Source organism: Pogona vitticeps, chromosome 14, assembly GCF_051106095.1.
Source record: "Pogona vitticeps strain Pit_001003342236 chromosome 14, PviZW2.1, whole genome shotgun sequence".
Classification (NCBI taxonomy): domain Eukaryota; kingdom Metazoa; phylum Chordata; class Lepidosauria; order Squamata; family Agamidae; genus Pogona; species Pogona vitticeps.
The window spans coordinates 1,384,327-1,412,257 of NC_135796.1; the positions used below are offsets into that span (position 1 = coordinate 1,384,327).

The 27,931-nt window shown below is 49.1% G+C and overlaps 1 protein-coding gene across 1 annotated transcript; it reads right to left on the minus strand.

The window, feature by feature from the left end:
* Positions 1-4,321: 4,321 nt before the first annotated feature.
* PRODH (proline dehydrogenase 1) lies at positions 4,322-24,027 on the minus strand. Its single transcript, XM_072983691.2, has 14 exons — positions 23,655-24,027; positions 21,224-21,432; positions 16,605-16,639; positions 15,860-16,003; positions 15,161-15,225; positions 13,878-13,994; positions 12,724-12,803; positions 11,302-11,383; positions 9,626-9,718; positions 8,629-8,775; positions 8,014-8,189; positions 7,808-7,906; positions 7,273-7,361; positions 4,322-6,057 (listed from the first exon to the last, which is right to left on the minus strand). Exons 1-14 carry the CDS (start codon positions 24,000-24,002, stop codon positions 5,864-5,866), a joined length of 1,878 nt encoding a protein of 625 aa, XP_072839792.2. The 5' UTR covers positions 24,003-24,027; the 3' UTR covers positions 4,322-5,863.
* Positions 24,028-27,931: the final 3,904 nt, after the last annotated feature.

Consider the following 27,931-nt stretch of genomic DNA (forward strand, 5'->3'; position numbering starts at 1 on the left):
GAACCAAACGTATCTCTCACTACTTCAGTATCTTCCTTGGCATCCCTTCATGGACTGGGGGGGTGGGATATTTTGGAGCATATCAACGTGGGCAAAACCACACAGAAGTCATATGTCTTGGAAATCGATGAGACTCTTCACCCCAGATTTCTAATCTCTCCTGGAACCAAACACACAGACACCCCAGGCTTGTGTATTACTTAGAAGCAAACACTCTTTCATTTCCAATAACCCTAAAGTATATTTTGTTGCAGAGTTTTGAATTTCTGGTCAGATTCCTCAAGCTGCATAGCAGAACTGCAGGGATTCACAGAACAGAGTAACATCCAGTTCCTCAGAGTAGTCCACCCCTTTTCTCATCAATTGGCACTTAACATTCTGGGAAAGTGTGAAGGCAAGAGGAGAAGGGGACGACCGAGGATGAGATGGTTGGACAGTGTCATCGAAGCAACCGACATGAATTTGACACAACTCCGGGAGGCGGTGGAAGATAGGAGGGCCTGGTGTGCTCTGGTCCATGGGGTCACGAAGAGTCGGACACGACTAAACGACTGAACACACATACACATTCTCAGTATCTCGCTCTGAAATATTAACAGTAGAAAGAATAAAGGGTTTCATTACCTACAGTTGAACAGATCAGTCAACAGACTGACCAACACGACTGCTTTCAACAGACTCACTTCTTGCAACAGACTTAAGAGAGGGAAAGGGAACCCTAAGCAGAGAGGCGGGTCTCCCATTGAATTCACAGGCAGGAGGGAACGATTGGTCAGTGCTGGATAGATTGACAGTCACCCTAGTCCAGAAAGGTCCTCCATACACAAAGCCTACTGAAGCCAGTGTACAAAAACTCCAGCATGTGTGCGGCCAGCTCTGGAATCACAGCCCAATTCTTTTCCTCGTTTCTCTCAAAGATCAGTGGCACTTATTCCCTTGCCCTCAACACTGTCTCGCCTTAAGCTTGAAAATATACCTTTCGGATTACAAAACTCTCCAAACCCCCTCAGAGAGCCGTGGAAGTTAAGAGTCCCCAAAAAATACCCCTTCCAAAATGTTGGGGGAAACTCGTGGCCCCAAAAGCAAGTTTTCCCACATTCCCTGCATCCGGAGGAAGCGCCCTCTCACATCGCTCCTGCAGCCGGGCCGGTCAAGGAGCTTAGCCGAGGAGCTTAGAAACATCAAGGTCTCATAGAAGAAAATATAGAATTTAATCCTGAGATAGCTCTGTTATCCATATTTGAGAATGTGGAATATGTTAAGATGACTAGAGAATTGGTTACTAATTTATCAACAGCAGCCAGATTAATAATAGCTAGGAATTGGAAATCAAAGTCTGAATTTTGAATGGAAGAATGCATAATGAAATACATGGAACATTGCTCTGATCTATGGGGCTGATTTCTTGAATATGTGCTAACCAAAAGAAAAGAGTGGTCGACCAGACCAGATGGGTGGGATATAGATAGATAGATAGATAGATAGATAGATAGATAGATAGATAGATAGATAGATAGATAGATAGATAGATAGATAGATAGATAGATAGATAGATAGATAGATAGATAAATGGGGAAGCTCCAAATCAAGAATCGATGCAGTTCCGGAGAAGAGGACAATCAAGGAAGAATAAAGATAGAGGAAGAAGAGGATGACTGCAAGAGGTCCCAACTAGGGTGGTGGGGAACACGGTCAATTTGTATTATATATTTTATGATAATGTTGTCATTTAAGAAAAAAAGAAAAAAGAAACATTAAGGACTCGGATAAGACGACCACACTTTGAAGCATGGGCAGAGTGCCATGGCCCCACCCCCGAGCCTTGGCCAAGCCTCACTCTCTTGTAAAAGAGGAAAAACTCCCTTCCTGCCCATTTCCTCCTGACTCCCAGTGCCTTGTTCCGGCTTTTGCCTTCTGGCCTAGGAAACTTGGTGAGACAGAGAAGCCACTGGTTGAATAAACAAGTTGCTCAGGGACTGGGATTCCTGCCCCCCCTGCAAACACCTTGTCATCTGGAAGGAGAGCCTGCTGGGACCCCCAGGGACCCCTGTGCCTTCTGCAGACAGACCGGATGGTGCATATGTTCCAATAGGCTTCTGCAAATTCTCCTTGCATGGGGTTTCATGCACTGAACAGAGGAAATCTGGATATTCCCCCCCCCCCCACCGGGGCTGACGTTTCTCCAGTCTGCCTCTGGTCAAAAACACTTCAAAAGCAGCCCAAAAAGTCAAGGCAAATGTGAGAGGGGGCTTGGTGAATTTGCAAAAGCAGCCTTTTCCCAATTTTTGTTATTGTTGAAAACAACAACAACACAATAACAAATCAGCAAAAACTTTCATGGACTACCATTCCCAGAATCCCCTACTGGATGGACATGTTGGGATTTGTAACCAAAGTTAAGCTTCCAACCTCTGCCTGTGTCTAAATCAGATGGACTATCTGATTTAGATGAAATAAGCCGAGAAATCTTTCGGAAGAGGGTGTGCTTGGAAAATTTCGCCCTGAACAAGAGAACTGGGAAGGAATTTCTGTTTCCCTGGGAGCATGAGCAAGACACGAGTCCCTTTAAATTTAGATCATGCAACTGCAGTAGCGGTGTGCAGAAAGGATGCATCCTATGTGATGCATTGCATACTTGTGTCTATCTTTGCATTTAATTGTAGGGTTTTAAGATACCCCCCACCCCCAGATCCACATACCTTTTGTAATCTGGGACCCTTTTAGAAAAGGCGGCTCAGAAGAACATCGAGGCTTTGAGAGACTAAAGGAACTTTGTAGGACTTTTCTGTAAGCATGAAGAGGCACCTCACAGGTGTTTCGAAAACAGAGGGTTGAGTGGTGCCCTGTTTGTGCTGCGTGTCTATTCTAGGCGGTTTTTGGACAGCCCCTCCTAGAATTTTGGAATTTGTCACCTAAACCCCCAAAACTTCACAATTCCAGTGTGTGACATCACACTCTTGACGCTCTGGAATTTCAGATTGTTGCCACCCTCACTGGAAACAGCAGCCCCATCGATTCAAGAGGGTGGCACAATCACCCACCCATTTCAGAGTGGTCCGTCTGCGTTGACACCCATGCCAAGCGTTGCACATTAAGGAAATATCGGATGCAGCCAGCGACAAAGGTTACCAAGAAATCGACAGCGTGAGATCCATGAATCGACACTTAAAGGTTGTGTTGAAGTCAAAGGAAAGTAGAGACAAACCAGAAGCATTTGTTGGGATGCAGAAAGATCTGGGGTCTTGCCGAAGCCCAGTGGAAACCGTTTCGCACTCTGGTGCCTGAATATGGGCTGCTTGTTGTTTAAGGCAAACAAGACACTGGAGACCATCCACTCTTTTGCATTTCCATCCAGCATGGATGGTTGTGTAAAAGCTGGACCAGTAAAGAAACCTGGCTGGAAAAAAATTGATCTCTTTGACATCTGGTGCTGGAGGAAAGCTTTGCGGATGCCCTGGATGGCCAGAAAAATGAACAACTGGCTTCTGGATCAACTTGAGCCTGAACGGTCCTCTGGAGGCCAAAAAGGTTGAAACCGAAGCTGTCCTACTTCGGGCACAATGTGAGAAGGCAGGATTCTCTGGAAAAGACCAATAATGTTGGGAAAGGTGGAAGCAAGCAGGAAAAGAGGAAGACCAAATATGAGATGGACTGGCTCGAAAAAGGAAGCCCCAGACTTCCGCTTGCAAGAGCTGATTATAGCTGTTAAGACAGGGCATTATGGAGACTGCTGATCCATAGGGTCATCTTGAGTTGGAGGAGACTTGACAGTACAGAACGTAACATTTGATGACTTTTTGGATCATGTTAGGTTACCCTGTCGAGGCAGCTCGGCCTGCTTGCAGGCTGTTCATGTAGGTCCTTCCTCCAGAATCACTGTCCCTAGAATGATATCATTGCTCTCAAGACGGATCGAGCAACTCCGCATTCATTTTCTACTTCCACCCAATGCGAGTGTCTGCTACTTGCAGCCCCCCAGGGAGTTACAGAGCTATTTAAAAGAACTTGACCTCTTCTGCCCTCTAGCGGGGAGCTGGGCTTTTCAAAGACGTTTGATCCTTAAGACAAAGGATCGTATCTGATCATGCTAGAAAGGGTCGCTTCGCTCTGAGTGATCACCCTTTAAATTTAACAAAAGTAGTTTAATAGGGAAAACACCCAGCATGAAATGGCCCAGTTGCTCTTCTTGGGCATATGAGACCTGTCTTAAGAGGCCTTAAAAACATAAAAATTGAAAAAGAAAATGCCAGAAACCAACCAATTTATAAATTGCTGTAATTGTCTACACTAGATAGATAAATACAACTGGAAAGGTACTGAATTTATTTATTTATTATTTATTTATTTATTATTTATTGAATTTATATACCGCCCATCTAGTCAATAGACTACTCAAGAAGATCAAAGTGTTACAGTGATTAGCAATGGATAAAATCCATTTTTTTCATCATCTGTGGCTTAAATGCCCGGAAACCTACAGATTTGGGAACACTGTCCTTGAAATTATAAGCAACATCACAGGGCAAAATGCACAAAAAGGGGACTTTTTCTTTTTCAGCTATTTGCAAGGACCCAATCACATCCCTGTGAGCCACGGCCGAACTGGGGGTTTCTTGACCCTGGAAAAATGGTCCATGGCACTTCCAGAAAAATTGACTCACACACTGAGAACACCTCAAGGGCCAAGAGTCAGACAAATTCGTCAAGACTGGCTGCCTTTTACAGAGTTTGCAGATAAAGAAACCACCTTTTCAGCCACCAACGCCCTGGGTTTTGAAATGCTGGAGAGAGATTTCTAATCCTTTTTACGGCTCTGGCATTTAATCAAGCAGCTCTGGCACAGTGGGTAAACTGCTGTTGAATTGTAAACCACCCAGAGAGTGATTTAGCAGTATGGGGTGGCATTTAAATCAAAACTAGAACTACAATAGACACCAGTGTATGCTATTTTCTGTCTAGCTACGAATGATTGATCCATTTCTGATTTGTTTTATTAATTTTTAAAAAGAGGGGGAAAAGCATTTCTGATGCACTCTAAAAGGATTGTTTTTCACTGTTTATGCCATTCTCATAATAATCAAGTGCTCTCAAGTCAATTCTGAATTATGGTGACCCATTTTGGGGTTTTCCAGGTAGAGAATACTCAAAAGTGTTTGGCCATTCCCTTTTTTTCTGGGGGATACCTGGGGAATGTGCAGCTTTCCCAAAGCCATACAGGTTGGAACTACTTGCACAGTGGGGGAATCAAACTCCCAACCTCTGGCTCTGCAGCCAGAGACCTGAAACCCTGAGCTACCCAGCCAGCCAGCCTCTGATCTATTCCAAAATCGGAAAAGTAGTATCATTTTGGTCTCATCCTGTGTGCTCCAAGGTGCAATGTCATAATTGGCCACAAGGGGGAACCAGTGAGCATTCTCCGGCATTTCCCTATCTTGTTGAACAACCAGCATATATGCATCGATCCTAGGACGCGCAACAGATGTGAAGACCGCTTTGTTCTATCATCTTTATTTGCGGTGGCTTTCTCCATCCTAAATGCTGACAACTCTATACCAGCCTCGAGGTGCGTTGCTTTCGAACAGACAGTGGTTAAGTGCAAGGAGTGATGATACCCCCCCCCCAACAGCAGGAGGGCAACAGGACCAGGGGGAAGAGGGAACAGAACTTGGCAACTCCTGTCTGCTCACCACCCGGTAAGCGAAGGACCAAGACCTTGTCAAAGTCCCGAGGCCACGGGCAGAGGTCTGGGCAGGGGCTGACCTCTACGTAAGCTACAGGAAGGCTCGGTCACTGCTCTCAGATGTGCTGATCTGACACGGCTCCAGCTTTTCATTGTGAAAAAGCCAGGGACACAGGAGGACTACTACGGCAGGCTTGGGTTCGGGAACAAGGAGCCACAGAACAGGCGATTCTTCAGCTCGATCCAGAGAAGATCTTGTTCCTCCTTGGTTCTCCTCATGACAGTCCGGTTCTCTTGGGCTCTCCTGACCAGGTAAGGAAGGACGTCCTCCACAGGTCCATAGGGAACATACTTGTATACGGGGAAGCCGGCTTGTCCTGGAGAAGAAAAAGGAAAAACACGTTTCGAATTCAGTGGTTTAGGCATCTGGCTGCAGTTTGGGAGTTCAGCTGCCCACCGGGCATCCTGAACAGGGCTGGACTTGATGATCTACAGGGTCCCTTCTTGCCCTGCAGATCTAAGGTTGTTTAACTGCTGGATAGCTCAGGAGTAAATAGTTGCAGGAGGTGTAGCCGTGGTTGTCTATGGAAGAATGACAGATAAAAGCAAAATAGAAATAAAAAGTGAAAAAAAGACAAAATGTGGTACCACTTTAAAGAGTAACTTTTATGTATTTTTTTTTTTAAATATGAGCTTTCATGGACAAGTCCACTTCATGCGACAGAAGAGGAAGATATTTAGCAAGGGAAACATTTATACATGGCATCAAAATATAGATTATCTATATACAGAAATCGCGGTTGGTTGGTAAGAAAGTCAGTAGATTGTTCAACTGTGATATTTTGATGACATGTATAAATATCTGCCATGTTAAATCTCTTTCTCTTATATCTGATGAAGTGGACTTCTTCACGAAAGCTCACATTAAAAAAAGGAAAGAAAAGATGCCACCATGTTTTTGTCTTTTTAAACTTTTATTCCTCTTTTGCTTTTACTTACAATCAGTAGTTTAGGCATCTGGCTGCGGAGTGGAATGTTAATGACAGTTCAGCTTGCCAATTTTTCTAGCTAAGTTTTCCATGGACTTGGGAGGAAAAAGTACTTATGACACGGGGAAGCAAAATACAGACATGATTACGCTATTCTGTTGAGGTTGATTCTGCTTCAGAACAATTTAGTCTGACTTGTTTGGATTTCCACTGTAATTTGCATTTCATGCGCTGTATTTTGTTGCAAATTTACATCTCCTTATTTTCTGCCTTCCCTATATAGTAGGACTGCCATACCCACAAAGGATGCATTTCAAGCCCACCTGCAGATGCTGAAAAATGTAGCCATAGCAAGCACTATACATAACATGGTCTCTGGCTCCTTCTGAGGTTTTTAATTTAATATTTTCAGGCAGCGGATAAGTGAATCTGTGGATAAGGGGTCCGACCGTATACATACGGAGAGTGTAATGACAAAGCAGAAAAAAATAGGCCACAGTCACCTTCCACTGTTTCCAAGGATGCTGCTAGAGAACTCGAGAGGGCACATATTCCAAAGGGGGTGGGGACCAATGAATCGCCCAGGTATTCCCAGGGACTTACCAAGGGGGAAGGTGATGTGGTCGCACATGCCCAGGAGCTGTCCGAAGGAGATTTGGTTTTCCGAGGGGTGGAGGCCCAGTTCTGCCATCCTACAAGAATGGAAGAAGAATAAACAGGTCGGTTTCTCCCTGCTGGCATTTCCAAAGTGAGTTCCCCCCTCCCGTGAACCTCTACGCCAGAGGTGAGCACCGCTAGAGGTCCAGAGACAGCTGCTCCCCATATCTCCCCTCCATGTGCATCTTCTAGGCATGATGTGGGGTGGGGGGCAGTAGTGTAGGGGGAGGCCCTCACTGTTTTTGTTCCTCCTGGGTGGTCTAAGGTTCAAAGAGTCTGGCTTCTAAATCTCTGCCCACTCAAGGAGGACTAGAAACATGAGAAGCCCGGTACGTTGCAGAGGACTGTAAGGGGAGCTTTCCGAGTTCATACACAAAAACGTGGCGAGGGGACCAGGGTTGCTGGAGGGCGCGCCAGCCTCGTGCCCGCCCCCACCCCATCCAGAGACCCCCCCTTCAAACGCTTGGGCTGTGTCCAGTACCTGCGGAGTGTGAACTGGACCGTCTCTTTGTTGTGGGTGGCCACCATCACGTTAGCCCTGCGGCTATGACGGATCTCTTCCAAGACGTAGTCCAGGCACCTAAAGAGGAAGGGGGTCAGAGGAGGGTTGGAAACGCGACCCACCTGCCCTTCCCCTCCGAGAAACCTCTCCCCCCCCCACAAACATGAGGCACCTTTCTCCCCTACCTGTGGTACATATTGTTGGTCTCCTCATACGTCGGATGGATGGGGTCCTCGTAGCCAACGGCAGCGGCCCGTTTCCGCTCCTGCTCCATGTAGGCCCCTCGGACCAGCTTGGCTCCAAAGCACCACCCTTCCCGGCGCGACAGCTCCACATCCACGGTCACGTTATCGTAGGCGTCCTGCAGGCGAGGGAAAATGGAACGGAGGATGCCTCAAGTCCCGAGGGAGAGAGAGGGGAAGGGGAGCGCCCGAAGCCCGGAATTAAATTCTGGGATCAGGGACGGACGAAGCATCGCAGGCTGGACCACGAGCACCCAAAGGGACCGCCCTCCATCGGCGCTCAGGAAGGCTGTGTTTGGCTAAAGTTCTAGACCTTTGAAACATTTTTAAACCAAAAGGAAAAAAAAAGATAAGGAGACCATATCTCCATTTTATATCTGCCCTGGCATGCTCCTGTCGGCCTGTTTTCAGGGCCAGGCTGGAGGACCGCTGTCCAGAAAGAGACTGGCCAGCGTCAGTGCCAAGCCAGCCATTTCCCAAAAAAAACAGAACCACCGACAGCAAAGAAAGCATCCTACGCCACCGCCCTTGTGACTGGCCTCCGGCCTCTCCCCTCACCTTCAGGTAGCACTGGTAGGTGTTGAAGATGGACGGCTTCTCCTGGTTGAACTTGCGCTGCATCTCCAGGGCGAGGCGGCTGGTTGCGGGCTGGAAATAAGACTGCTCAGCGTCCACCATGAGCCTCACCCCAGTCGCCACAGCTTTCTAAGAGCAAGAAGATGGGAGATTGGTGGTCACGGAGGGGGGGGACCTGTTTGCTCACGGCCAGCTCAGCAACCAGGGAGCGAAGCCGCCGGAGAGCATGGAGCCGCTGAAGAATATGCTGGAGAACGTTATTCCCATGAAACCAAGCAAAATCAAACTGATTTTTCAAACTACAGTAGAATCAGTACCTGCGGTCTAACTCATCCACGGTCTGAAAATTATAAAAAGAAAAATTTTTAAAGAAAAAAATCAAGATAAATTATTTTAGCATGTATTACCAGAACAAGCCACTAGACAGAGCCAGAGACCATGATCTGAATTCTTGTTGAAGAATACATGCTGTCTCTGGCTGTCTCTAGTGGCCAGTTCTGGCAGTGCATGGTAAAAATATATATTTCTGGATGTTTTCTTTTTTTTAAAATGCCATTTGTTATTATCAATGGATTTCAGTGTCCGTGGAGGCGCTTGGAACCAATCCCCCCCCCCGAGATATGGGGGTTCTATTGTTATAATTTTTAAATATTACTTAAGCAGCTTCATCTCTATTCCAACTTCCAGGCTTCCCAATTCCTTGCAACCCCCAATGTGACAAAGGATTCTGTAGAACCCGAAAGCTTGCTTTTTTTTTTCCTTGCTGGCTCCCTCCTCTCCCCCAAGAATGCCTCATGTGATATCCCTCAACTCTGCTTTTCAGATCCATTTACAGACCGCATGGCCAAGTTTCTTTTCTAATTACAGGAATTACGGTGGGCTCTGGCCTCCCCCACTTTATGGTCCCACCCAGCTGCCCCCCTGCCCAGCGGCCTATCTGTCCAAAGAAAAGGGGAGACCACCGTCTCCAAATCCTCACCTTGGCGAGCACATCTAAGCGCTGAAGCATGCGCTTCATTTGCCTCTCTTCCTCCTCGGTGAAGTGAGAAAGCAGGGGCTCCAGCTGTCCCGTCTGGCAAGAGAGGAGACACGGCCATCATTCAATCATTCCTCCGGGGAACCAGCAGTGGGCGGGATGGAATCGCAGCCCCCCTACCTGAGCACAGCACCTGGGCCATCCCTACCTACAAGTCCACTTGGGGAATCCGTGGAGGTTAGACACCCTCTGAGAGCTGGTTTCTTAAGGTTGGGCCAATGCGAAGGATGACACGTTCCTGGTGGCTTTGGCTTACAGCTCCAGAAACTGGAAAACTAACATTTCTCAAACTTTGAGGATAACTTCTTTTGTTATCTGGATGACAGAAGGCCATCCTTGACCGTTCCTGTTAGCACCCCAGTCTTAAGGACTAAAACAGCCTGGGGTGAGGGAAGGCTGGCAGGATGCAGGGCAAATCCTGCCCCCTGCCTGAAGGGCCTGAATTTAGGAGCCAGGTTTTGGTGGCTTTGGGGAAACTCTGGAGGGGCTTGAAAGCCTGTATTGCCAACTCCCCCCCTCCCCAGGGAAATGCATCACACAACCATGGCACAGTCTAGAAGCTGTCCCAGCATGCAGAGTGGTTACAGTCCTTCCCCGTAGAGACTGCGCCAAGCGTGATGTGCTCTCAGGTTGAGAGCTATGGCAACCCTAGCAGATTTTCCAAGGCACATTCAAATATTTAAGAGGTGGTTTCACCAGTGCCAGTGGGCTGGGTGACTCAGTGATTTAGTTTTCTGGCTCTAAAAACACAGGGTTGGGAGTTGAATTCCTCACTGGGCTTCCTGGGAAAAGAAGCAGCCTGTGTAGCCTTGGGCCAGCTGCACAGTCCCGGGGCACTTCCTGAAGGAGGGAATGGTGAATCACGTCTGAGGACGCCATGCCTAGGAAGCGCTGGCTGGACAGCTGAGAGGTTTAGGTCCTGCCCCATACCTCCTGGGAGAAGAGCCAGCCTGGGTGGCCTTGGGCCAGCTGCACAGCCCCAGGGCACCCCCTAGAGGCAGGAAAGGGTAAAGCACTTTTGAGTACTCTCTGCCTGGAGAATCCCAGAAAGGGGTGTCCTAAGCCAGAATGGACAGCACATTGTCATCATCGCCAGTACCACCCTCTAGTGAGGTCCCTGGCTGAGCAGGGATTTGAACCCAGGTCTCCCGAGACTTTGTCCAACACTCCATCAGCTGACACCATGAGGGCTCTCAAGCATGGACTGACAAGACGTTGCTAGTCTTTGCAGTGCAGAGTGATCGCTCCAGCCTTGCTGGGGAAAAGCCAGCCGGATCCATGCGCCAACGACAGCCAGGCCACCGTCTCAGCTGGAGGAGAGCAGGAGGTGATAACAGCTCCTCCGCCCTGCCCTGCTTGCCTGCCTCTCAGCTGGAAAGGGCCGATTGCAGTGCAGCCGAATGACTCCACCACGTGCTGAGTCACAGTTCCCATCGCACCCAGTCTGAAGTTGTCTGCTCCCCATGACTTGCCAACACTTCCCCCGAAACCACCCCCTACCCTCAAGAAGCTTCCTATGCAAAGCAGAAGGGGAGAATGAAAGCTGCCCCACTGAGCCCCCAAACTCCCCCTCCTCCAACCCATCATCTCCCCCCCCCCCACTGGTCCAGGCGGCTTGCCTTCAGGTTCGGGACGAGCAGGAGTTTTGAGATTTCAGTTCGGGGGTCGATCAAACTGTTCCAGTCGAGCAGATCCACCGTTCTGGGAACAGAAGAGGAAGAGAGAGAGACGCCCCTGTCAAGAGCAGGCCCAAGAGAATGGGGGATAAGGGGTCAAAATCCGGCACACCCCTCCAGATGGGTTTGAGCGTTGTGATGACCCTCAGTCTCTCCCAACGTACGGGGTCCCTAAGGAGGTTTTCAAAGGATGTGAAATACTTTAAGAATTGTTTTAACAGTGCCATCTGCTGGCGGGCTCCTGTGGCCAAGCGGGGATTTGAACTCAGGTCTTTGGGATCTTCATTTGACACTCTAGCCAGAGCACCACACTGACACTCCTGTTGGACTACAACACCCATGATCCCCAGCCAGCACCTTTAGCAAGTACCCGAGGATGACAGAAACCACAGGCTGATACATCTGGAAGACCTCAAACAGACGGGGAAGGAGAAATCTCGCTTTGGAGGTCAACTAGATGGCTTCAGGACTCCAAACCCTCCCCCCCCATAAGACATTTATTCATCATGTGCAAGGGGGCTTCCCACCCACCCGCCAGCCCACAGCTCTGCGCATCGGAATAAATTACACCTGGCGTGTTTGCACTTTCATAAGAAAACACACACATGCACCAATTGTAGACCCTGAGCTTGGTGGGAAGTGTCCCAACCTTCCAGCAAACTTTCTGATTATTATTATTATTATTATTATTATTATCATTATCATTATCATTATTATCATTATTATCATTATTTATTTATTTATTTATTTATTTTATATCCCGCCTATCTAGTCGTGGTGGACTATTCTAGGCGGCCAGAATATTCACAGGCTGTCCCTTTTGGTCCCCCAAAAAAGCTGTGCAGAAAAGCAGACGGGTGCAACACATTCCCCCGGAATGTAAGAGCAGCTGTGCCGCATCCGACCCCAGGCCGTCTCTAGCTCGACATTCTGCCCTGCAGAAAAGAGCCTGATGCCCACCAAGGGAAGCCCCGAGGCAGGAGGGGGAGGGCCATCGCAACTCACAAGGGTTTGGCAGCCTTAATCCCCCTTGAGTTTATTTTATTCCCTCTTTAAAGCCCTCCAAGTTGGCAGGGGCCGCCCCATCTTGGATTCTACAGACTAACAAGGCACAAGGTGAAGAAGTCTTTCTGATGGTCTCTTCCACCCTGGACCGATTCTGCTTCAGTTGATGACACCTCGACCAGTCAATATGTGGTCTACTGGAGAGCTTCATATCCAAGTGAGGATTTGAACTCGGGTCTCCCTGTCCCATACTCTAACCCCTACACCGTGCTACCAACGCCCTCTCCTGCCCTCTTCAAAGCTTGCTAAGCAAACACATCCCCAGGATGCAGAAATATGAGCCAGGATATAGTTACTTACCCAGACACCCCCAGTTTCTCTCCCGTAAACCAGTGCTGGCTCTCAGCTCGGGTGGCGATCCCCATCTTGGCCAGCGTCTCCTGCCGAAACCAGAAGGCAAAACTCTTAAGTCTGGGGGAGAGCATCTGTGCTATGCATCCCCCCCCAACACCCCAACCCTGCTGGTGGGGCTGTGATAGACTCTCAAGGGTTGGTTTTGGTTCGGGGCAAAAAGGTAAACCCATCCTAAGGATTCCCCCGTCCTGAAAATCCTCCCTCTTAATCAAGTTAGCATCAGACTTTCTTATTCGTGTCCCCGACTGTCCTGAATAAAAAGTTAGAATGTCTCCTTCTGGACTGAGAAAAATTACTATAGGAGACTACCATTCCCATAACGCTCAGGGAGCAGCTGCCAACTCAAGCAGTTGTAGTCTAAAAACAGTTAACTCTTCAACAGAATGAAATTTAACAGGAGCGCATTGCAAAGTTGTCTAGGAGATAAAATCCCAAAGGCACAGTTACAAGATGGGGGATACTTGGCTCAATAGTACTATGGGTGAGAAGGACCTTGGAATGGTTGTGAATCACAAGCTGAACAGGAGCCAAGGGTGTGATGCAGCTGCAAACAAGACCAATGTGATTTTAGTCTGCATGAACAGGAGAGTCTCCAAATCTCGCGAGGTACTTGTTTATCCCCCTCTATTCGGCATTTCTGGACACCGCACTTGAAGAAAGATGCTGATCAATTGGAGCAAGTTCAGAGGAGGGCAACAAGGAGGATCAGGGGGCTGGAAACCAGGCCCTGGGAAGAAAAACTGAAAGAACTGGGCCTGTTTAACCTTGAGAAAAGATGGACGGAAGGTCGGAGAGCACTTTTCAAAGACTTCAAAGGTGGTCCTACAAAGGAGGAGTAGGATCTGTTCTCCATCATTCCAGAGGGCAGGATACGTAAGAATAAATGCAAGTAAGAGGAAGTCCAATTTAAGCCGAGTATCAGGGAAAACCTCTTAACGGTTGGAGCAGTACGACAAGGGAACCCATTTCCCCATTATTCTAGGATTCTATCTTTGTGGATAACGGCTTCCATGTCATGCCTTGAGCCAAACGGGAGGAAATCTTGGTCGGAAGAGGGGTGCAGGCGGAACGGTGTGATGGGAGGAAACAGGGAGGCTCACCTGCAGCTTCTCCAGTTCCAGCTTGGTCTCCAGAGCCGCCCGCCCCACCACGCCCTGCTCGGCAGCCAGTTGGTGGAAGAACCTCCGCCACTTCACCAGCACCTCGGAGAACTGGAGCTGGGGACAAGAAGAGGGAGAGCAGCCGGGTGAGGGTGTGTGGGTGCGAGTGTACAGATGCAGATTTGGGCTGAAGGAAACAGGGGGTACAATAAAACCCTTAAATGCATCATAATCCAAGCTAAGAAGGCAGAGAGTGCTTGAAAAATGGCTTTATTTTAGAGGTCTCCAAAGCCTTGCCAGGCTGAGACGCCTTCCTGAAAATTCCTCCGAAACAGTAAAAGGATCTGACTTCCCACAATAAGAAGACGGCTTCAAAATTCTGCAGAGTTCTCGTTTCCAGGAAATCTCGTGCAGAAAAGACACCGCTTGGTGGAGCAGCCGCTATCAACGCCCGGGTGTTCCTTCCAGGGGAGGGGAAAAAGCCGCACAAAACATCCAAGGAATTTTGTGAGATTTCCCACAAGGTTTCCAAGGGGGGAAAAAAGAGCCCCTTGCACACAGACCTCTCTCTCCATAAGGAGAGAGGAAAGCTTTTTCTCGGTTCCTCGCTTACAATAGCAGACTCCGACATTCACAGCCTTAAAATCACGCCAACGTTATGACTCCACCTTCGGAGCGGGAAGCCAAAACTAAAACTTTTTCAAGACGGATTCCCACAGACCCAGACAAGCCGCGTTTCATTTCCTTCCAGGAGCTTGGAAACTGGGCAGTGTCTTTGCAAAATCCCTTTTGTTTCATAAATGCCTCACAAGGAAGCAAAAATAAAATAAAAATGAGGTGGCCGGATTATAGTCAAGCCCCTATAAAGGAAGGAGGGCTCCTTTTCCACTGCCAAATCAGGTAAGGGAAATACACGGCTTTGTAGTAATAGTATTATTGCGTCCAGATTGCTTTCACATCAAGTTCGGAATGTGTTTGAAGGGAACATTCAAAAAACTTTAAACCAGCTTAATTCCTGATCAGCCATTTCAGTTCAGCGAGGGGAAGTTGGAAGGTAAATAGGCTTTGCTCCAAAAATCAAGCAGATAGATTACACAATTGAGGACACTGGAAGATTCTCTCATATGAAATGTTCTGATTCAGAACTTTTCAGCAAACCCACGAGACTGTCTCCTGGGATTAATTAATCGCCACATACTTTTCACTCTCACCCAAAACATGCATCCGTAGTTTCAATTTAAGGCTGGCGGAAGAGTCAAGAAACCAGATGCAGCTCTACTTACGAGGAACTGGGGCCGTCCGAGTGCCGTCAGCTTAACGGCAGAAAAGCCATCTTTGGAGCTGCCCCCTGGAAAAGAGAATAAAAGCATGCCCGGTTCACTCCGTATCCTCGCACGGAAGCTCCAAGACCCAGCGCTTTTTCTGGTGGACCTTGGACCACGCAGGCTGGCACCCCCCCTCGCTTTATCCATTTCAGCTTCATAACAAGAGAAAGAGTTAAGTGGGGTGGAAATTTGAACCCAGGTCCCAGTCTTTCAAATCAGACCGCGTGTTGGTGGGGTGAAGGGGCTCTGCTCTGCTCCCCGAGTTCCTTTAAGGAGCCACGTGGCAAAGGGGGTTAAACTGCAGTACTGCAGTCAAGACTCTACTGCCAGCAGGCTCAGCTTGCTCGCTCTCTCTGTGTGTGGTCAATGTGTATCCTTAATAATTAAATTGTAAGCTGCCTAGAGAGCGCTTGAAGCACTATTGGGGGCGATACATCTAGCAGCCCACTTTGTTTTAAGCTGGGGGTGGAAAATTCGTGAAGGTTTGATGGGCCTTTAGAGGGGGCTTTCACAGCAGGTTCTGGAGACAGAAACTGGACCCAGTGCCACTTCTGCCCAGAGGAAGGAAACTCATTGGGTTTCTGCAGTGGATTCAACGCAATGAAAATGGGGCCGCAGCGTTCCAGGAAGGGCCAGCCCGCCGGCCAGCTCACTTACCGGAGGCCTCGATGCATTTCAGGATGGTCTCCACATGCCGGTCGCACTTGGCTTCATCTGCGTAGAAGTAGGTGCGGGCGCTGACCACGCCATCCCGCCGGTCGCCAAACCTGCGATGCACACTGTACCGTTTTTCTCTCTGCTCTGCATTTGAGAGAGAAACAGCCTTTAAAATAAATGCTTGGATAACTCCTGCCTTGATAGCCTTCCAGAGGAAGAGACTGAACCAACAAGATCAAGACTAAGGCTTGTGGTTTCCTTTATTGGGTGTATCCATCTCAGGTGACATCTTCCTCTCTTCCTACTGCCTTCCATTTTTCTCCATCTTTGATGGTTTCAATGAATCTTCTCACGATATGCCCAAAGTAAACCAACACAGGTTCGTTCTGTTTTGGTTCTAGAGATTGTTCAGAACCGATTTTGTTGTTCTGGCAATCCAGGGTACCTGTAAAGTTCTTCAACGCTGTGTTTCAAATCAATCCTTCCCCCCCTCCACTTTCCAACCTTTTGTAATGTCTGGATTTCATATCCACAGCCAGTAACTGGGAACACCATAATGTGGGCCTTGACCCCCAGCAATAAAGATCTCTATCACTGACAGAAAGGCTGCAAATCTCCAATTTGCCATTTCACAGAACCATGGCGAAGAAGCCATACAATGATCTCTCTCCCCCCCACCCCAATCTAGCCACCCTTCCCAAGTTGATGCTGAATCATGAGATGCCAGGAGGATCTCTTTACTTACTGCCTGTCTCCTTCTCGAACGCAGAAGTGCAGGAGCTGGAAAAAAGAAAGAGAAACACAAACCTTATTTGCAGTTCTCTGGATTTCACCACCTGCTCCATCCCTCCACCAGCTGGCTAGACCAGAGGGTGGAAGCTGGGGCCATAACTATGGTGGACCAAAGAGGGTTTGGCCCCAGGGCACAACAAGTCAGGGGACACGAGGGATGAATCTACTGACGAAGGCTGAAATCAATGGCAATCCTTCTAGACCGATTTCCTTTCCTTCCTTTTCTTGGAAAGCATAAATCACATTACAGTGGTGCCTCGCTTACCGATCGCTCCGTTTAACGATGAAATCGCTTACCGATGAGGTTTTGGCCATCGCCAGAGCGATCGGTTAGCGATGGCCCCTATGGGGATAAATTGCTTTGAGATCATGGCAAAGCGACCCTTGCACGTCCGGGAGGAGGTGGGAGGATCCACCCGGAGGAGAGCAGAGCAGCAGTGCGCTGAGGGGGAGCCTCTCATCCCGGCCAAGGGATCTCGTGGAAGCCCACCCTCCACTGGGAGTCCCCACCACCACCACCAGCCGCTCTCTCCTCCGCCGGCTTCCCCCTTTCGCCTTCTAGCCTGGAGTCTGTCCTCCCCCCCTCCTTGCAAGGAGCGCCTCTGCGGCCACTTAAGCCATCAGGACACCTACATGTCCACCTCCTGCCCCTCCGAGCCGGGGTGTGTGTGTCAAAGACTCTCCACCCCAAACCCCCCATACAGCCACCTCTATCCCCCGCCCTGCAAACGGCAGTTTTGCTCCACGGCGGGAAAGAAGCGCCGCCTTCCACCACACACACACACACACACACACGCCTGCCTTGCCTTGCGCCCAGGGAGCAGAGAGGGCTACGGGGCTGACTCCTCCTTAGACCAGCAGGCTTCTGCTGCTGCTGCTGGTGCTCCAGATTAGGCAGCACAGGGAGTGCCCGCTCTTTTCTCCTTTTTTTTCTCCTCGCCTCCCCTGCCTTTTGTCTTTTTTTCCCTTCACTTCCTTCTCGCTCTCTTCCAAGCCAGGCTCAAGCGGGCAGAGCTCGGGGCCCTGAGTGGCCAATCCTGGCTGTCGGGCCTTGGGCTCCATTGGGGCGAGGGGAAGAGGAACATGCTCACACGCACACACACGCGCGTGCGCAAACACACACTTGGTGGAGGAAAGCAGTGGCGGACTCAGGCAGCCGGGCGGGAGAGAAAAAAAAGAGAGAGAAGGGGAAATGGCTCCCTGGACAAGGAGAGCAGATGCGAATGTTGCTCTTTCCCGCTTTTGCAATGCTTTTAAGCATCTGATCGGCGGTTTCAAAAATGGACCCCCCGCTGTTTTGCCTCACTTAAGAGGCATGGAAAATGGACACCCCTATGGAGGATCTTCGCTTAAGGTTAGTTTTGAAGCCCATAGAAACACATTAAACACGTTTTAATGCATTTCTATGGGCTTTTAAAAATCGCTTAACGATTAAATCACTTAGCGACTTTTTTCCGGAACGGATTAACGTCGTTAAGTGAGGCACCACTGTACTTTTTTTTTTGCAGTGGTGGGAGACATACCACATTCTCTTTGTGTCCTTGCATCAAGGACGAGTGGGTAGGATTGCCAAAGTTGGACCCGAGATCTTTGGGGGAAGCTTGCCAGAGTCCCACGACAGGACCGGCCGAGCACACCAGCAACCAAAACGGGAGCAGGCATGCTATGATGACTAGCCTTGTTTCTGGCAGCTTCTGAGGCAGCACGGCAAGGGGGATATAAGCCCACCCATAAGCTTTTAACCACCCAGTATGAACCCAAATAGCTCTGCGGTTCAGGTTTCTGACCGAGGTTGGGAGTTCGATTCCCCCGCTGTGGATATTAGAAGAGCCGGCCTGGGTAGCCTTGGGCCAACTGCGTCCCCAGAGGAAGGGAACGAGAAACCAGTTTTGCATATTCTCTATCTTCCAGAAAAGGGTTGCAAGAAATCTAAACTGACTTGACAGCACACAAATATGGAGCTGGTTGAATAGCTCATTGAGTTCAGCATCTGGCAGAGAGTGGCTATTCTTATATGCCCTCTAGCAAACAATCCTGTGTATAAACCAAGACCTTTATACTTCTGTTTTCTGAGACAGAACACCTCCACCTGAGAAGTTAAGCCTGCCTGCAGACACCATGCCCCAAACACCTGGCTAGGTTTTGGAACATTTTGCTTCTCTTCTACCTTTAGTACGATACACCCCAAGGAAGCTTCCTGAAGAACTCAAAAGCTCTGCCAGAACACCAGCCTGGAACCTCGTCTGAAGATGCTGGGTGTCCCCGAGGGTTACTGATGGGATTTTATGCAATGATCCCATCCGGTGGCTTTAAGATACTTATTGCTTATTCTGCATGAGAAAAGGTCCCACCCCAATTCCCTGGCACGAGGAAGGGAAAAATGGCACAGAGGGCCACAGACTCTGGACAAGAGTTGAGAGGGGGTAGGTAAAGTTGCTTTTCCTCGGGCAAGAAGTGTTGGGGGTCAGGAAGAAGGCTGAGAAAGGCAACCCTGAAGGAATCAGAAAATATCATCAAGTGTCAGGAGGTGTCCCTGGAGACTAAGACCAAGGTCATCCACGTTCTTGTCTTTCCAATCACCATGGATGGGTTTGAAAGCTGAGCAGTTCTGAAAGCGGGCAGGAAAAAAAAGACATGGATTCATTTGAGCTGTGGGGCCGGTGGGGAGCTTTGCAGATGACGCTGGATGAACAGAATGGCCCACCAGTGGGTGCTCCATCAAATCAAGCCTGAACTTTCCCCGGAGGCAAAAAATGTTGAAGATGAAGCCCTTGGGAACATCCTGAAAAGACAGGATTCTCTGGAAAAGGAAATAATGGTGGGAACAGCAGAAGGCAGCAGGAAAAGAGGAAGACCAAATGTAAAATGGAACAACTCCTTAAAGGAAGCCACAGGCTTGAGTCTGCAAGAGCAGGGCTGTTGAGGACAGGGCATGTTGGAGATCGCTCCTTGATGGGATTGCCATGAGTGGAGGGCAACTTGAGGGCATAGAGTTAAGAAGGGCGTCATCAGGGTACTGCCCGAAGATGGAAAATGAAAGCAAAGGAAAAGCCCTCCGTTGTGTTGAACTCATGCAAAGGACCAGCGTCAGCAGAGGAAACCGAAGTCCACAGGGCCTCCCATAGGGCGCATGCCGATGTTCTCCGTTTCATTGTTTACTGGGTTGTCGCGGGATTTTGGCTGCCAGCCCACTTGCATAAGGGCTCTTTCTCCCAGTCCCAGCCGGGCTGAAGGGGGAAGGGCTTCCTGTAGCCAATCGTACCACCTGGGTGCCCGGCTCTACCCTCTTTTATTTGGCAAGCTGCAAGGAACACATTGTGTACCCAGCGAAGAGCCTTATCTGCCTTGTGATGCGCCCAAGGCCTCTCTGGGCAGGGGGGGGGGGGGTTGGGCAGGCCAGGAACAGACGGGCTGCTCACAGGGAGACCGGGTCTTGCTTCTGGGATTAGCACAGGAGCCACGCCGTTGTGCATGGCTTTCCAGAGCCTACCGCAACTTAACAAAAAAAGCAGAAGGAGGCCGAGTCCTTGGGCCCCTTTAAGGGAACAGATTTATTTCAGCATGAACCGGATGGTGGCCATGTTAACGTAGATCTGTTGGTCTCGGTGCTGCTGAAAAACTTCTAAAAAAATCCCCCCCTTGTGCTGGGGAACTAGACTATGGTGGACGGGCACACATGCCTGGCTGAAGGACCAGAACCGATGCACAGGATGCGCCCACACCCTGAAGGGAGAACCTCTCAGCCTTTGGGGAGAAAGGTTGTAGGGTCCCAGGACACCATGACACAGGACCCTGAGAGAGGAAATTTAATCTTTACTCTCCAGGATGCAAGAACATCTGCTCAGAAATGCTCAGCAAACTCACACCTCATTGTTGGGTTCCCCCGCAGGCATGGAAACCAACCAAGGAAGAGCTGGAAATTATGCTCTTCAAGAATTTGGGGGGCATGAGAAGCTTCCCCCCAACCCTGTTGAGAACAGGTACTCTATAAGCCTGACCACTTGCTCCTTATGACACCACTTGGCACACAAAAAATAACCCTCTTAAGACTAGCTTGCAAGGAAAAAACACCAGCTAAGGGAACGCCCATGGAGGGGGTCAGGAAAAGGGTGACCTCAACCCTTACGCATTGCTGTTGGGATGTCCTCCTGCCGAGGGATGTGCTCAAAGGAAACACTGCCTCTCCCTGGGGGGGGGGAACGTTCCCCCCCCCACCTAAACCGGTCTTTCTCCTTGCCTCTCCTGACCTGTTCTAACTGCCTGGACCTAGAGAACTCTTAGCAGGCATGAGTCACCCTGACCGCCCGTTCCACTCGCTAGAAGGTGTTGGAAAGGGGAAGAAGAGCTGCCAAAATATCTGCGGTGTGTCAACATTCCTGATCAGGGTGTTACATAATACACCAAGGGCTCCTCCCCGTAAACCACGTGGGCCTCCCATGGTCAAGTGTGCCGAAGGCAGAAATTCTTCTCATTGAGCAATTCCGACAGCCCGTTCCAGGTTTCGCAAAGTGAGGCGGGCAGACCCCACCCACCCACACCCCCCCTCCGGCCACAACGCCCCAGGTGTCTTACTCCAGCTCTTTCCTCTCGGCCTCCTCCGGGGTCAGGTCCTCTTCTACGCTGTAATCCAAGATGGAGCCCACCCCGAAAGAGAGGTTATGGTGGATGAGGGGCTTGATGGTCTCCTGGTCCTCCCCGGCCACAAACTGGCCATAGATGGTCGCCTTCACGAGCCTCTCAAAGAGTTGGCGGCCCAGCAGCTTCTGGCTGAAATGCATCAGCTGGAGAGGAAAGCAGAAAAACGGAGCAGACGTTCAGGCTGTGAAACAACCAAAATCGCTCATAAATCCTACAGATTTTTTTTTTTTTTTACAAAAGCCAGCAGGAAAGTTGACCTTAGACGTCCACTAGAGCCACCTTTGAAGGCTCGCTACAAGCCTTCGGGGTTGGGAGGAAGAGAAAGAGAGAAGAGATGGATGGGGAGGACATCTATCATGAACACTGGACTGTCAGGGACGATGGAATCTGGAGTTGTATATATGACATCACACATTTCTGCTTATTATTATGGCAGCTTGAAGACCAATGTGTTTTGTTCAGAATACACTTGAGTGGACCAAGTCCCTCGGAGACCAAAAGGGTCGTAATCCACAACAACTTATATCCAACCCCCCCCCCACCCCCAACCCTTGTTCACCTTTAACAAAGCACCAGACTCTTTTTTATCTTGGTCACAACATGCAAAGAGGGTCAGCCCTGGAGAAATGTCCATTATTTCATGTATCTACAAGCCACTAGGAAGGAGGCCAGGAGAATTTCAGACCCCTTCTCATCTCTACTGCCCAATCTGCGCCTTTAAAAGCTGGGTCTGATAAGAGGTGTAAAACCTTATCTGTAGGAAAAAATCCAATAAAAACAAAGATCACTGTGAGATAGGATTATCTCTTTCGATCTCTGCCTTGAAAATCTCAGGGTCCCTGACCTTCAGGCATTACTACAAGGTCTACAAGAGTGGGGAGGAACACCCAAATCCCTCTGGTGGATGCTGGAGCACAGCTTCCATCAGCCTAGGGCAGCACAGTCTACTGCCAGGGGTGATGGGATCTGCAGTCAGCATTTGAAGAGCCACATCTTCCTCATGGAGTATACCAATGGACAGGCGATTCTGAACCAGCATTGGGTTTACAGCGACAAGCCCCTCGCAGATAACCTGCATGGAAACTCACACTAGAGACAAAAGCAATGGCTGCCTTCTTTCTGTGCAAAACAAATCACCCGGTAAATTCTGGATGGAGAGGCAATATAAAATAGCTTTAAATTAAGCAACAACAATCTGGACATACATGTTTTTATATGGATAGTGTGCATTTAAGAGCGTGGATTCTTGGGGAGGGGACCTGAATGTGTCCTCAAATTACATCTGACTTAGGGTGACCCTAACAGGGTTTCCCAAGGTATGGTGGATGCTTTGATTTGGAATTAAAGATCATCTGAAGCCCCTTTTCTCCAGCTCTTCCCTGGTGGCCTGTCAGCTCTTCTAGGAATTAAAACTGAATCTTCAAGGAAGCAGGGGGAGGAGAATGTGCCTCCCCCCCCCCCTTTAACAAAATTGATGTTCTTGATTGCCCAGTCAGGAACGGTTTGCAACAGGGTGGGGAGAGCATTCGACCTTTGAAATAAAGGCAGAAAGTCAGTGCTAAACTCAGCTCCTCGCCCAGTGACTGCCTGGACCAAGGTTCAGAACTGCCTGAATATTAGTTTATGCCAAGGAGGAAGAAAACACTCTTCCTATGCAGACTGCTGGGGCTCTGCCTTTAATTTGGAGCCAACACCCTTAAGAAGACTGAAAGTCATTCATTTTATTTCTCCCTTCGTTTTGGGTGGAGGGAAAAGAAAAGAGTTTTGTTTCACCCCCCAAAAATCAAACAACATCAAGAAAAACTGGAAGCAAGGTTACTCTTTTCAGACGAACGGGTTCATTTCAAGGGGAAATTCAGTGGGCAGCGTTTACAACTTAAATTAGTTAGCATGAAAAACAAAGCGGTGGGTTTTGTTTTCGTTACCCCCTTATGACTACCAAGCTTTCGCGGGCACGAGATTTTGGGGGACTTTTAAAAAAGCTGATAGCAGAGAAAGCTTTATGGCATTTAAGGAGCCACCTTGCGCTCTCTTTTCAGCTCCCAACCCCTCTTTTGAAATTTACGAGAAAACGTTGCCCGTTACACCCACAAGACACTTCCGTTACATTGTCTTAAAGGAAAGAATGCCTCGTCCTTGTTCTTCCCCAAAGTAACTAGCCCCAGGTAACGCCAGCACCTCGTTACTTTTGAGTTCTGGCCCCAGCAGAGATGGAGGGAAGCGGATTCGGGAGGATCGCGTTCCCATCAGGGCTCGTTAACGAAAGGGGGGGGGGGATCCGGGACGCGCCCGGAAGATGCTTCCCCCCGCCTTCCCCCGCGCAGGGCTTGAGGATGGCGGGGCGGAGGATCGCGCGCTTCCTTACCTTGTCGGCGTGGTCGACCAGCGGACGGAGCGAGCAGAGGCGGAGCACCACGAAGCCCCGGGCCAGCTCGGCGGTGCTCTTGCTGCGGAAAGCCTCCTGCGCATCTCCGAAGTGGACATCCGGAGGAGGAGGAGGCGGCTGCGCCGAGCGCAGCACGGCGTCGGAGGATGATGATGATGATGGCGAGGCGCCCGCCGGCGGGGGTCGGGGATCGGGGCCAGGTTCAGGAGCAACCTCCGGGGCCGAGGCGGTTGTGAAAGCGCGGGGGCAACGCTGCGCCTCGGCTAAGGATCGGGCTGCGCGCAGCGCAAAGAGCGCACCTGCACCGCACCTCCCGCCCCCGACCATGACTGCCAAGAAATGACGTCTAGCTCTTCCCGGGAGCCCTTAAATAGGTGACGCCTCCCTAGAGCCCCGCCTACGGACCGAGGGGACCGCCCCCTCCGAGCTCCCGGAGCCCCCCATTGGCTCCCCGAGCCACACCCCTTGTGGGGCTCGCCTCTATTGGAGAGGCTTTCCTTTGTTCCCCGGCTTTCGTCGGAGACGCCCCTCCAGGGTAAGGCCACGCCCACCGTTGTGACGGCCGCTGCTTTTTTCGCTTCCTTTAATTGTAATGCGGCTGCAGCTCATTCATTCATTCCTTTAGTTGGCTGCCGTTCCCTGCAGGCTGGATTGGAGGGCCGCTTGCATACAAATGAAGCAGGAAACAAAACCGATACATATTTTAAATTACACCATCCAACATCTTGCTAAATAGTAGCGACACCATCTCAAATAGGCAGCAGGAAAGTTGTAAAATTGTTATTATATAAAAATTGTTTTATACTTTGCTTGTGAGACACCCAGAGTAGACAATGTCTAGATGGGCGGCATATAAGTCCAATAAATAAATAAATAAATAAATAAATAAATAAATAAATAAGGTCCCAAGTCACAGGTCCCTATTAAAAAACAAGCTTTATTCCCCCCTAAAAAAGGGAGGGGTGGGTGGGTTTTGAGTCGTGAGCGTGTTGAAAACAAAATCCGAACTGAGTCTGGCCCAAGTCCAACTTGACAGCAAGCCCCACGCCCTCCTCTGTGCACAAAACCCGCACAACCTGGTACAAAGTGAGATAAGCAGAGGGTTTATCTCAGGGTTGCTGGAATCAGAGTCGGTGAGAAAATACGTAGTTTTATCCCATGATGTTAAGAAGACTATTTCCATCAGAGCTACCATTTTGCCGAGTGTGGGAGAGAGATGTGAGTAGCTCAGGTTGAACAGCAGCCGCCTGATGGACACAGAGATGATGAATTAGCCCAATAACGAGTCTGCAAGATCCAGGACCAGTAGAGCCAAGTTAGCCAACACTGGGCTAACTGGACGGTCGTGGTCTCACCTCCCTGCTTTCTCTTTTTTCTCTGCCTTTGTCCACCCTTCTCTCTTTTTGCTTTGAAATCCTTCGCCTCTTGTCCGATGTCAGTCTTCAGCGAGAACGTCCTGACGGACATGAACAGAACTGAATTCCTTCCGCCCTGTTTCCTGTGCATCTTTGAGCCGTTTCTTTGGTCCCTTGTGCGGCCGAGCTCCTGCAACTAGAAAGTAGACTTTGGAGAGTGGCTGTCCCACAGCCTGACCAGGGAAAATTCAAAAAGGGTGCAAATGCCACATCTGGAAAAGTGGCAGATGCTGGTTGCACACGCTTTTCCCCATCAGCGGCTGCTTGCATTTTTAAATAATACGTGCATAAAATGTGCATTCAATATCAACATCTTCCCTGGTCCTCCTGCTCTCTGTCCCATCTTCCCAGGTCCTGGAAAAAAAAATCACTTTTGCATACTACAAACTCTGAGAATATTGTAACTGCCCCTGGTGTACATTCTCTGTGTAACAGCTCCAGATATACCAGGCTCATCATTGCCTGGGGATTCTGGAGCGGTACAGCGAGAAGGAGTCACTTTGGCGGATTTAGGGACAATGTTTGTGCCCTGGGATCTTGTGGTTGGGTGGCTAGCTCAGTAGCGCAGCTGGCTGGATAGCCCAGTGGTTAAAGTAGAGGCTCCTGGGAGAAAAGCCAGCCTGGGTGGCCTTGGGCCAGCTGCACAATCCCGCAGCGCCCCTAGAGGAAGGGAAAGGAAACAACCACTTCTGTGTATTCTCTACCTGGAAATCCTGGAAAAAGGGTCACTATAAGTTGTAATCGGCTTGATGGCATGAGATGACAGTGGTGATGATCTTCTGGAGGCTGCACAGACTTCCCAAAATGGGGGGGGGGGAACCTGGAAATGACCAGAGGTCCATGTTTATTGTGGAAAAGGGGAGAAAGGTATGGTTTGGTTTTAACACTGCTGAGGAGGCTTGCCTTTCATTTAAAAGGAAAACCACTGCTCCAGTGACTTCTGATGGTCGCCATTTGCACACAGAACCTTTTTTGATTCAGAAAAAAAAGCCCCACAGCTTTTTGAGGGGGGTCCCCAAGACGCTTTGCCAGAAAGTTCTGCTGAGATGGAAATTCCAGGTCCTGTAGCTTTCAAAGTCTGCTCGCTGTCTTCTGGAAGGGTAACTGACAGACCAGTTTTGTTAGCTCCTCTTTCCACACTCAGCGCGCAATAGACATGCACGCAGACACACAGATCAGAAGGTCAAAAAGGAAACCCAACTGGACATTTGACTTCACCTGCGGGTTATCTCTCTTCCCCACCTTCGTAGGCAGAGCGGCCTTGGAGAAGCCGAGAACGGGTAACGCAACTCTCTCGTTGCATCAGCTGGAGGTCTCTATGTGGAGCAATCTGGTCCGGCTGCATCGCCCGACGAGAGTCAACACAGAGATCATCAGATTGCCAGCAGGGGCCTTGACCTACCGCTCTGCACAGATCTGGTCCAGGCCAGTATGGAGAGGGGTCGCCTGCCCCTTGGGAGGGTCCCCCAGAAAGAAGTCCAGTTGCCATGACTCAGCTTCCAGATAACAAACAAGATTGTTTCTTAGGGGTCCAGAAGACTCCGGTGTGGTTTGGATTAATTATAATTCTATCATTTTGTTAAAGGACGAATGAATACGCCATTTCTTTGACTTGAGTGACCTCTAGTGGCCAGAAGGAAAGCCACAATAAATGGCTTTAAAAGATTCCTATTGTCAGAAGGGTTTTTTTTTTTAAATGCAAAACATTTTTGTTTCAATGCAATAGACACAAAACCACCTCCTTCTCTTTTCTTTTGGGCTATTGCTGTCCAGGACATTGGTTCAAAGGAGCATCTTTGTGCATTGAGAGAGCCCTTCGTTGAGAACGAGGAAAAGGGGTGGAAAACCATTCGCGCATCCTTGCGCACGAAAGAAACAAGAGATCAAAATTATAATAAACTGCTAGCGTGCCGTGAGAGGCAGTGCAGTGGACAGAGTGAGGGGCTAGGATTCAGGAGATCTGGATTCGAATCCCTGCTCAACCATGGAAACTCATGGCAGATGGTGGTGGCACTGTTAAAACCACCCTTTAAATAGCTCATTTATTTTGAGCACCACTTCAGAGCTTCCATAAATTATATGCAACTTGAAAGCGCATAGCAACAATCTATGTTCACCAGCAGGTGGCAGTATTTGGACTGTTATAAGACTATGAAGGGGAGGGGGGATAAAAACACACCAAGAGTTTATTTGAATTTAGGTGGGTTTCCTGCTCCCCCACGCTTCTGTTTCCAGCTTCCCAGAACTTTTTTTTAATGTGAAGCATTCTGACTCCTGAGCCAATTTCTAGCTCAGCTTTAGAAATCAATTCACTTTCAGTGTCAATTACTGCTGGGGCTTATGATGCTCCGGAAGCCCCACCTTGTTTCTCCTGGCAGAACGTGAAATTTCTGCAGCTTAAATACCTCTAGTTCTGCAGTGAAAAAAGTTCAGGGATGGAGAGATCAGAATTAGCTTCAAGCCTCCCCCAAGGAGACCACCCTCTTTGTTTGTTTTCCTCAACTGGCAAGGTCTGTGTCAATGAGTCACTCAGAGACACGGGTAAGAGAAAGAGTAAAAGGTTCCAGGTACTCACAATTCTGAATAGAGTTTTTTAAAAAAGCATGTCGTAGAAAACTAATGACGAAAACAGCTTACCTGGTTCATAACTGCATGTTGACTATATGGCTAACTGAATAGCAGCCTTCAGTTCTCATAACAACTGACTGAAATACAGATGGGGGGAAAAGACTCCTAATGAATGAATGAATGAATGAATGAATGAATGAATGAATGAATGAATGAATGAATGAATAAATAAATAAATAAATAAATAAATAAATAAATAAATAGAAAGGTGTG